Genomic DNA, 11972 nt, shown 5'->3' on the forward strand with positions numbered 1-11972 from the left:
TTTTTAGTAGGTGGGATATATATGCAATAAAAATAATAAAATTTGTAATTATGTAAATATTTCGTCAATAATAATGATATTTGAAATAAGCGCACTTTTTAATTTAAGGAAAAGGTTTTTAAAGAAATGATGTAGTTTCGTGCTTTAATATTTTGACGATTGTAGAATTTTTTGAAACAAAATAATATTAGTTATTTTTAATGTTAACAAAAAAAAATATTTTAATAATATTATTAAGATTGAATTATATTTTTCTTCATTTTTTATTTAAATATTTTATTTCGCTATTTCCGCAGGTAATTCAGATTACTTTAACCATGAGTTTTATTGGAAAAAAATTCGATCGAGAATATAAAGTGAGTTTTATGTTGACTATTATTTTAAAATTTCTCGTCACTATTTTTTATTTATAAATTAATTACGTGATATTAATTAAAAAAATAATCTCATTCATTATGTCATTAATCCAATAGTATTTTTGTTTGCTAATATAGAAAATCACATGTATCATTTTGTCACAAAAAAAAATCACAGTTCTCAAAGTATCGAATAACACGTTTAGCATTATTTTTCTTAGACCATAAAACATAATTTCCCGCTAAAAACAATGTTTGGTAAATAGAAAACTGCTTTCTTTAAAGTTTACATTTGACTTAAAGTTGAGTAACCTGTTTTCAGAAAAAAAAACTATAATTTGTAGTTTTTGTAGAAACTAACTGTCACAACTTACGAAAAAAGTTTATATTAATTTTTTTAATAAATATACTCATAAATATATATATATATATATATATATATATATATATATATTTAAAACTTTTATTATGTGATACTTATCCGTTTTTTCCCCACAACATTTCCCTCATAGGAGATTTTTATGTCAAACCAATACCAAATCGGCCCAAAGTAGGAAACCATGGTTTCTTGTCGCAATAGGATAATGATTCGCATTGAATTCCTTAGCAGGTCGCGTCGCCTTCTTGTTCAAGTCAGAAGGTCAGGTTTTAACTTTTCCTTTTATTTTTTAAAAGAAAATCAATTAATGAGACTCAGATGAACAAAAGTTTAAGATTATATAGAAAATAATATTATGAAAGACACCATAAATAACATGATAAGTATTAGAGCGAGGAAATCGTGCCAATGCATGAGCCAAAATGTCCGTTTGTCGCCTATAACAGAGTAACTGTTGTTGAAACTGGACTTACACTTACGATCCATCTCCAAATTCTTACAAATCGTCTTCTTGTGAGGAGGCAATGAAAATAGAGTACCCATGATTTCTTTCCAAAATATTCGTTTGTCGCCTATAACAGAGTAACTGTTGTTGAAATTGAACTTACACTTACAATCCATCTCCAAATTCTCTACAAATTGTCTTCCTGCGAGGAGGCAACGAAAATAGAGTAACCATGGGTTCTTTCCAAAATGTTCGTTTGTCGCTTATAACAGAGTAAATGTTGTTGAAATTGGATTTACACTTACGATCCATCTCCAAATTCTTACCAATCATCTTCCTGCGAGGAAGCAACGAAAATAGAGTAACCATGGTTTCTTTCCAAAATGTTCGTTTGTCACCTATAACAGAGTAACTGTTGTTGAAACTCGACTTGCACTTACGATCCATCTCCAAATTTTTACAAATCGTCTTCTTACGAGGAGGCAACGAAAACAGAGTAACCATGGTTTCTTTCCAAAATGTTCGTTTATCGCCTATAACAGAGTAACTATTGTTAAAACTGGACTTACAATTAGGAACCATCTCCAAATTCTTACAAATCGTCTTCATCCGAGGAGGCAACGAAAACAGAGTAACCATGGTTTCTTTTTGAAAGTTTCCCTAATTAGAGAATTTATGATATTTTTGTAGCTTATATTTTATAAATTTATATTTTTTGAAATATATATATATATATATATATATATATATATATATAAATACACAAAAACAGATAAACCACCAGTATTTGTTAACTAAAAAAGCCCATACTTGTCATTTGCAGATAGTCACTCATTTCTCTTCTTTTTCTCTGTCTCTTCTCTTCAAAACTTTTTCAAACCCTAACTAGAAGATTACTATAAACAAAATTCAAATCTTCTTTCTTTAAAAACTAAACTCAAAAAACCTACTAGAAGCAGCACCTGCTTTCTCTTTCTCTCTCTTTCTTGTTGGTTCACTTTCTCTTTCTCACTCTACCCCTCTGGAGGAAAAAAGAAGGGATGGGAGCAACCAACAGAGAGACCCAATTAACCACCAAACAGGATATGGATATGGTCATCAAGTACCATAATGTAGAAGATTGATTGATTTTTCCATTGCATTCACATTGCTGTTTCTTTTTACTTATGGGAAAGATTGGTGTTGAAGAGGAACAGGCATTGCCTAATAGTGATGATACTTCAAACCAAAATGCACACAGCAGATTCGGTGGGTGTTGTGGATGTCGGTTTATACCATTTCATAGGCTAATTGGACTTAAGTGTTTGTTTGTGCTTCTTTTATCTGCGGCTGTGTTTCTATCTGCCGTCTTTTGGTTACCTCCCTTTTTCCAACCAGATGAAGGGGATCTAGATCTTGATCTCAGGTTCAAAGGTATGATGTGTCTTCTTTTTTGTGTTAGTTCTCCGATTTGTGGATACTACAACTGTTAGATCTAGTTTGTTTTTGGGTTTCATGATTTTGTTTAGCCGGTGAAAGTAGTTGAATTGTGCTTGGTTAGCTAGTTCGGGACGAAAGCAATTAGGATTTTTCCTTCAATGGTCGTTCCGATCTGTCGGTGGGTATTGGGCTTGTAAAAAATCGAAAGAAAAGTGAATTAAAAAATAAATTTAACTTCGCAGTTGATCGGCCGGTTTTCTAATTTTAATATAGTGGACTTATTAGAAATTGATGGGTCAAGTAGTTATAGGAAACGTGTAATGTTGAGATTGTGTTTATTTTTACTTCTGGATTTCTTTTGTCATAGTGAAGTTTTTGTTCCTCTTAAATTGTGTGTAATTGGTTAAAAATTCAATGATCTGTTTTATCTTGGATTCTATTTTAGGCAAATACTTCAGTTGTGGTGGATAGGCATACATTTTTGGATTGGGATCTTCTCAAATTGAGAGGTCATGTTGTAATCTCAACCATTAACAACAAAATTAATAGTTAAAATTTAATTGTTAAATTTTAGAAATTATCTGTTCATTTATTAAATAATTAATTCTCAACCATTGATCTTATAATTAATGATTGAGATGTATTAAACATGATCTCTCAAGTTGGATTTCAGCTTGAGAGGATCCAAATAGAGTTCTTTGGGAGCTAGACCAAAATTGGATGGTAGTATTTCAGTCAAAAAGTCATTAATGCGAAAAACAATTAATAACAACAACAATATGAGGATTCAAATAGAATAGTTACAAAAATAACATATATAATGAGTTTTGCCTTATCTAAATTCCCCAGCCTCGAGTAGTAATTCTGGAGGTTGTCCACTGTGACAGCTCATCATTATGTTACCCATGCTAAATGATGATCTTTCAGTTATGCTTTGTTGATGCTGCAAATCAGACCATCTAATGTCTCAAATGTATAATGAATCTTCTAATTTTTTATGGTTGATTTCTACTGCATTTGCCGTAGCAATGAGATTATCTTTCTTTCATCAAAGGAAGACTGGAAAAAGATTTTGTTACCCTGTAGTTGTTCGAGATGAGGAGGAAGAAGAAACTGATTTTGTTGATGAGGATGAAGAGGATCAGTTTCATGATCAAGAGTTTGATGATGCTTTAGATGAGGAGTGTGATAGTGATGATGAGGAGTGATGAATTTGGAGAGTTTTGATTAGGAGTAGAACTTAGGATTTAGTATTCAACTTTGCTAATATGGAGTTTATTTTGCATTTTAAAATTTATTTATGTTTAAGATATTTTCATTTATGTTAGTTTTATAGTTTCATAATTTTTATTTTTGTAAGTGCGCCTTGTCTCGCTATGGCGCGTGCCGTGCGCCATGCGCCAAGGCTCCAGGACCCCTTGCGCCTTAGTTCGCCATGCGCCTTTAATAACTATGAATAGCATGATTTCTGTCTTATGTGAAATATGAATGCTTTATTAATTTCTCCCGATCTAGTAGTTAATCTTACTATTGAAGAAATATGAATGCCTTATTTATCCCGATCTAGTACTTAATCTTACTATTGAAGAATTGTCTAACTTTATATTTCGATTTTCTTAATCCAGTTAAACTACACACGATATTTTTTCTGTCGGTTTTTGGTGTGGCCGAGTTTTTGTGTGGTTGTTAAAATATTCAAATCCTTTCTTAATGTGGCTACATTAGATAATTTGAGGTGCTAAAGTGGAGCTGTCACGGAAGTGGCAAGCCCTGCCAGTGTGAAGCCATATACAGGGTTTATATTCATTACCATTTCTTCCTTGCAATCAGATTATACTGGTTGATTACTTGACTTTAGAGTCCCAGAAGGTCTAGTAAGGGATTTGGGGTACAAGTATTTCTATTTGTCTTTTCTGGGGGAGTTTCATAAAGAAAACTAAGAAAGAATATGATAACTGATGTCTGATAGAGGCAGCTCTAACATCTTGAATCCATGCTCCCTTTTTTATTAGGGTAATTAATTTATTAGTCCCTATATTTTGACAAAACACACTGTTTAGTCCCTATATTTTCAAAAACACACTATAAGGTCCCTAACCTTTTTATGAACTGTTTAGTCCCTAACGTTTTTCTCGGTAAACTGTTTAGTCCTGCCGTTAGACTCATATGAAGATTCTGTTAGTCAATTTGGATTAGCAGAAGCATCTTTCGTCATCACTGAAGCAGTTGACAGTAAACATGAGTTGAGAAAATGGAGGAAATTAAACTCACCATTGAGAGTAAGAGAATTTCCACCTTCAATTCTAACAAGAAGAGTAAGCGAGAGAGATTTGAGTCGATTTCTACCTTCAATTCAAACAGGAAGAGTGAGCATGAGTGATTCGATTATGAGTTAGAGATTCAATCATTTCTCTATTTTTTTGTGAGCGCGAGCTGTGAGAGAAAGACATAGAGGTGTTAATTGCTTTTGACTGATAAATAGCAAAGGATAATTTAGTCATTTACGAATTCATAAACGGTAAAAAATCTAACAAATAAGGGATCTTACTGTGTGTTTTTGAAAATACAGAGACTAAACAGTGTGTTTTGTCAAAATATAGGGACTAATAAATTAATTACCCTTTTTATTAAGTTAAAAGAACAAAAAATAACCTCTTCACAAAAGAAAATGACAACTATTGTAGCAAAGAATAATGTCGGATATCTTGAATAAGCAGATTGTATATGGACCCTGTTCATGTACACCTGAGATTGCATCAGTTAGATTGAAGATGATACTGCTACTGTCCATATTAATGGTCACCCATGTTAAAGCCTCTCTTTTTCCTAAAAGAAGGAGAAATTCATTTAGGTGTGGTTCATGAGGTGCCAGAGATGGCGTAGAATTACTGTTCACTTTTGAGTAACTGCATATTTGTTATGTTTCATGTGGAATTATCTGTTGTATGCTCCTATTTGATAACTAGAGCCTTTTGAGTTAGATGTATAATGACATGATGGCCTGTCCAATGCATATCTCAAAAAGGAGCAGGAGTCATATTAGGAAAGCATCGACACAGGTACTTGTGCGGGTGCGGCAAATGGCATTTTCAAAAAATATGAGACACGGATACGACGGGGAAACGCCATATATATATATACCACAAATAACATTCGTAAGTCATTATAAAGAACCCACATGAAAAACGACTGTTTTTGGTTTCTCTGTGTAGAGACTTGCGATTCTCAATCGCATATCAGATGTGTTTAGGCTAGGTTTTTTTAACTTAATTTTGATTTTTTTTGTCTTTTTGTGTTTTGAAGTTTTAGATTTTAATTTCTTTACATAAAAAAGAGGCAGCTGCTATATTCTTTTGCTTAGATTTTGATTTCTTTTTTTTTTTATTAGGGTTTTATTTTATTTTTTTATATATCAATCCCTCTTTTTTGTAAAATTATAAAAAAGAGCCTATATTCTACCTAATTAACTCAGAAGCAGTGTCCCCGCGTGTCCGAATATTAAAAAGAAAAAGAGGGGACATTTATTTTGGTGTGTTGGGTGCATGTCCCTGTGTGTCCGGAGTTTCCGACACTCGTTAGTTAACCTCCTAGAAGTGGCGGTGCTTCCTATCACTAGTCTATTTTGGAGAAAGTTCTCTTGAGCTAATTATGCTATATATTTTATACCAACACCTGTGCCAGTTTTTTATAATATGTATCTTTTTTACTTTTTTTTTTTTTTATTTATAAAGGAGGATTAGTACTTTTTATAATATGTATCTTAATATGGGATATTTTTGTGCAATATGACCGCATGATTTGAGATGTGAAGTTTGTTATTAAGCCGAGTGTCATGCCTAGTACATCATTCCCATTTAATGTTTATTTTTACCTGCAAGGTTTTGAAGATGGAGTGCCTAGTAATGTCAATCATATATTTAATATCTTGTGTCTTATGTTTGTTTCGATTCATGATATGTGCCTTTCTTTCATAAAAAATGTTATAGCTAAAAAATGGCTGTTTTAAATGAAGTAGGGGGATTATATGGATAGATGTTATTTATTGTTGCCATGCTTAATGATGTGGATTTATGCTATATTTCCATTGCTAAAAGACGGTGATTGAACTTGTGCTTCCGTAATGCCATTTGTGAATCCGACCATCTAATGCCCTTGTGCAATGTATATTAAACCTTAAAACAATTACTGTTGGTTTCTTGCTGAACTTGTCTGGGAAATGGGATTAAATTCATTTGTCAATGGAAGACAAGAAAAAGAAGGATAAGGTAAAAGGCTCATTTCGATGGATTTGAATGAAGCTGCGTTTTGGAGAAAAGAAGTCATAGGAGTTGTATTGAGCTCCTTTTCTCTATCTTATATGAGATCTCTTGATGTATTGATGTTTTCCCTTGGTCTCTTAACTACATTTAGATAAAGACAATTCCTTGGTAAGCCAAATTGAATGCATATGATGATTTGATGGGGATGCACATAATATTGTGTTAGGTTTTTTTAATTGGTTTTATTAGGGATTCTGCTACTAGGTATTCAGAGGGACATGCAAGTTTAATACCCTAAGATGACATAATAGCTTAGCTCCAATTCACGTGCCCACCTTAGGTCCCAGGCCATATGTTCGGAGATGAATGGTAACTATATTGCATATTGGACCTGGAAGTTGTAAACAGATGATGGTTGAACAAAATAGTGAATTTATTTAAACTTCAGGATATGTGCAAAAATTAAAGTGATCCCTGTTCATTTATCTATTACATTCCTAAATAAACAGATCTGTTTTATATTTATGGTTTCTCAAAATATTTCAAAAGTTTCTTGTTGATCCAAATAATGACGTTTAGTATATATATGGTTGACAGCATTGATGGTTTAAATGCATTTTCAGGCTTGGTTCTATAAAAGTTCTTTATTTTTTGTGTGCGCTTTATGTATATTGTATTTGGAGAGCTGATGATATTTTTGTGCACAGGTCATGACATTGTAGCAAGTTTCAATGTTAGGAAGTCAGTTACTTTTCTGGAAGACAATATCATGCAGCTTGAGGATGACATTTTTTACGAACTAAGCTCTCCTTCTAGCACCAAGGTATGAACTCTCTCAATTTATTTTATAATATACATTTCATAGTTTCTCTACCTACCTTACATATGTTATTTTTGTTTTCTGGATCAGGTGGTTATCTTGTATCTAGAACCTTCAGCAGCTGCAAACATAACAAAGGTTGTGTTTGGAGTTGATCCTTATGCTAAATATTTGAAATTATCGTCACTTGCTCAAAGTTTGATTAGGGCAAATTTTGAGCTTTTGGTGGTAAACCAATCCCTTCGCTTGACTAGGTCTGTATTTGGGGATCCTTTCTCTTTTGAGGTGCTGAAATTCCCTGGAGGAATCACTATAATTCCACCACAGAGTGCGTTTCTTCTACAGAAAGTGCAAATACGTTTCAACTTCACTTTAAACTTTTCCATTTATCAAATACAAATAAATTTTGCTGAACTAACTGCTCAGCTGAAGTCAGGCCTCCATTTAGCATCCTATGAGGTTTGGCAATTATTATTCTTTCTTTTTACTCAAAGATAATTTTGTATTTAGTGTTTCTTTGTACATCAATCTGTGGCCTGAAGATTGTTTATGTCTTTTAATTTATATTTAGCCATTTCATGATACTAATGTTCCAACCAAAGCCTAATGCAAAATGAAAACAGCCAGAGTGAAGAACAAACCACAATTTGGAATTTCATTCAACATGAAAACCATATGAAGCAAACTACCTTTAATATAAAGGAGCCGCAGTAAATACATAATGTTGCACGAGCACACTACTAGACACTAAATAATAACTGACACAGCATACATCCCAAAAAACTAGCCATACCCATGAATCATGACAGATTGTGGTCTGCACATTTCTGATTCCTAATTGAGACCAGCCTTAATATTTTAGAAAATGTTTTTGAACTGAATTTGATTGAGCCTTTGAAGCCACCTTTTACTCATTTTGTTCTTATGCACTTGCCTGGACACTTGCTCCACATACCAGGACTTGTTGAATTGAATTTAATATATTTTTAGTGTTCTAAAATGCTAAAAGTATATTGAATTGCGTCAAGGATATGTCAAAGCCTTTAGTGAAAGTTGAAATATCTGACTTGTTATGTGGGTAGATCTAAATACTCCACTGAGCTGTCGCATCTCTATCAAACTAGCAAACGCATAAAAAATGCAATTGCTGCATATTCTGGTTTTGCAACATTTTTATTTTTTCTGCAAATCATTCTTTGGACTAAGGGAAAGAAACAGTCCATTGGGATATGATCAGTGGATAAAAAGGGCGGCCTGGTCGCATTACGCGTCCCCGCTGAGCGAGGGTCCGGGGAGGGGTCCCACCACAAGGGTGTACTGGGGGCAAGCCTTCCCCTGCCAATTTATGTGGCAAGAGGCCGCTCCTAAGACTCGAACCCGTGGATATTCTGGGAATTTTGATTTGTTTATTATGTGTTGCGGAAACAATAATTTTCTTTTGTGTTTGCAGAACTTGTACATAAGTTTATCAAACTCCAAAGGCTCAACAGTGGCTCCCCCAACTACTGTTCAGTCATCTGTTGTACTGGCTGTTGGAACTCCCTCAATGGGAAGGTTAAAGCAACTGACCCAAACTATAACGGGACAATCTAGGAACCTTGGTCTGAATAACACTGTTTTTGGTAAAGTTAAGCAAGTACGTCTTTCATCTATCCCGCAACACTCATCTGGTGGTGAAGGTAGTCCCTCATCTTCACCTTCTCTGGCTCCTCATCCTCAACCCCACCACCATCACCACCACCACCACCACCACCACCATAGTCATCATCACCACCATGATGCATATCCAGCTCCTGCAAGTTCGCCTACACCTGGTTATGGAAAAAATGCACCTGAACCTGTTGAACCTTCACCTGCCCCATTAAAAAGTTCACCTGCACCTCATAACAGCAGAGCAAAGCCTCCTGGTTGCCATAATAACAGGTCTCCTGGGAACAGCAGAAAACATTCTCATTTATCCCCTGCGGTGGCACCAAGTATTCCTCCTCACTTTCTTACTCCCTCACCCTCACCCTCACACTCACACTCACCCTCACCCTCACCCTCACCCTCACCCTCACCCTCGCACTCATCCTCATCCTCACCCTCACCCTCACCCTCACCCAAACCCCACATTGGTCTACCACCAGCATCATTGGAATCCCCTCCAATCTCTCAAACAGTTCCTGTATCTAGCCCTTTGCCAAATGTAATTTTTGCTCATACTCAGCCACCATCAACTACAAAATCTGGACATTCAGATACGACACCATCAATTTCTCCATTGCCATCGCTTTCTCCATCTTTGTGTAAGTACTCTTAATGATCTCAATGCATTGCTTTAACTTAAATTAGACATCTTGGTTTGACAGAAGTCTTTTGAATTAGTGAATTTGTGTTTGAGCTCTCCAACTGCATGTCTGTCCTATACTACAATAACCTTCCAGGTTATTTAGTTTGGGGCTGCTGAGTATTAATTTAGTTGCCAGATACAATTAAATACTCAAACTTTTGAGTCCTTTCAGTACCTACTCTTGACTACTGTATGAACAATCACATGTAGCTAATGCATTATGTTTTAACATGATGTGAAAATGAATATCATATATTGTAACATTAGGTTAAGTTCCGCAAATCTAGTTTTTCATCTTCTATTTATCATGGCAAATTATTTTCTGATGTTGGGTTCGCACTGAGTTGTTTAACCAAATTAAAAAGTCCAAAGTGGGAGTTTTAGGAGCCTGAAAGCTATAGGGGTTTTAAACGGGCCTTTGCAATTTGACTATAGATATAATGCTCAATATCTACAATATCTGATTCTTGTCCGATAACTCAGAGATATTAAGCACACCTGCTTTAGATTCTCATTGCAAAATTTCTTGTATTCATTGATATGCACTGAACTTTGAACCGTTAAATGACGTTCTAAGCGGATAAATTTGTATGGATGTTGGTACTTATGTGGATTCCTATTTGTGCAGGTATTCCTACTATTTTATGGGTAATGTCACTATCCTTATGTCTTGTATTCCATTGATAAAGCAATCAAAAGAGAAACAATTAATGTTGTAGTTAAAATGGTTATCTGGAATTCAAAGGCCACAACTGTATCCATCGAATTCAAAAAGCTGGAGGAGTTTTGTAAGTGGGAGCGACGCAAAAGGCGTGCCTCGCGTCTGAGTGGATATAATGTTGGTTTAGTTTCCTGTGGATGTAAATAGCAATGAAAAGTTAAGTTTGCAGATGCATTTTCAGGTCAAAGTCACAGAGGTGACAGGCCCTTGATTGCATTTCTGCTCTTGTGTATTCTCTATTGTAAGGAGGAAAAAAAAAAAAAGCGAAAAATCGTACCAGTTTACCATTTTTGTACGATCCAAGCTTATTAGGTATGTACTTATTACTTGTGTTTATTACTTGCCAATATCAACTGATATCCCCATTAGATACTATGGGTGCAAAGAGAAATTCTATTATGATCTCGGAATATTGGTCGGATACGCATGTTGTTTTCACCTAATTATCACATGACTACTTGTTTAGATCTCATCCTATCCTACAGTGGAGAGGGGTGCCAATTATCATTTTGGGTATTAATTTATTAGTCCTAGGTGATTTATGAAAAAAATCTGGATTCTATCATGTACAACATAAAAAGTTATGTTGTACTGAATTTTGATTAAGAAAATAATTATATTAGACTAACAAGTGTATGCTTTAAAACTTCTCTCATAAAGACCACTAAGAAAAGACCGTGTATATGCTGGTTAGTTATTGGGTTTCTATAGAGTTTTATAGTGTTACAACTTTTAGGGGTAAAGATGAAATTTAACCCCGTCGTTTTTGGTGAAGTGCAAATTTAATCATATTTAATAGCCAAATTCGTTTGGAAAGTCTAAAATTACTGTTAAATAATAGTCATGCCAGGCTTTTCAAATTTTGGTAAGTATAACAAATTGATATTTTTTGGAACGTTAGGTTAGGATTAAATTTGGACTATTTTATATGTTATAGCTAAATATGCTATGGAAAACGTTGGGGCTAACTAAATCTAGTATTTGGTTAAAAGAAGTTTCCGAAAGCATATTGGGCTGGTGGTAGAAATTGTTAACTGCTAGGCTTGATATTTTTTTTTTTTATTATTTTTTGGTAATAAAGGAGGGCCGAGCCAGAGCAAACAGAAAGAAAACTATTTTTATTGACTAGATAATATTTTAATTTGGAATTTCCTATTTAAAAACTATTTTCTCTAATTACTACCTTTATCTAACAAATAATTAAATGTTGGCAAAAAACATTATAAGACCCTTGATCTTTT

The 11972-nt window shown here is 34.2% G+C and overlaps 1 protein-coding gene across 1 annotated transcript; it reads left to right on the forward strand.

Moving 5' to 3' along the window:
• The first annotated feature begins 1978 nt into the window (after positions 1–1978).
• On the forward strand, positions 1979–11200 carry LOC136205804 (uncharacterized). Its single transcript, XM_065996598.1, has 5 exons — positions 1979–2593; positions 7566–7681; positions 7769–8137; positions 9129–9966; positions 10639–11200. Exons 1-5 carry the CDS (start codon positions 2347–2349, stop codon positions 10692–10694), a joined length of 1626 nt encoding a protein of 541 aa, XP_065852670.1. The 5' UTR covers positions 1979–2346; the 3' UTR covers positions 10695–11200.
• Positions 11201–11972: the final 772 nt, after the last annotated feature.

The sequence above is a fragment of the Euphorbia lathyris genome, chromosome 9 (genome assembly GCF_963576675.1).
Source record: "Euphorbia lathyris chromosome 9, ddEupLath1.1, whole genome shotgun sequence".
In the NCBI taxonomy this organism is placed as follows: domain Eukaryota; kingdom Viridiplantae; phylum Streptophyta; class Magnoliopsida; order Malpighiales; family Euphorbiaceae; genus Euphorbia; species Euphorbia lathyris.

Excerpts from the sequence above, each read along its gene's own strand:
- LOC136205804 (XM_065996598.1), top strand. The coding sequence starts at position 2,347 with ATGGGAAAGATTGGTGTTGAAGAGGAACAGGCATTGCCTAATAGTGAT. Across the intron at positions 2,594-7,565 it reads TCTTGATCTCAGGTTCAAAG|GTCATGACATTGTAGCAAGT; the intron begins GTATGATGTGTC and ends TTTTGTGCACAG. Across the intron at positions 9,967-10,638 it reads ATCGCTTTCTCCATCTTTGT|GTATTCCTACTATTTTATGG; the intron begins GTAAGTACTCTT and ends CTATTTGTGCAG.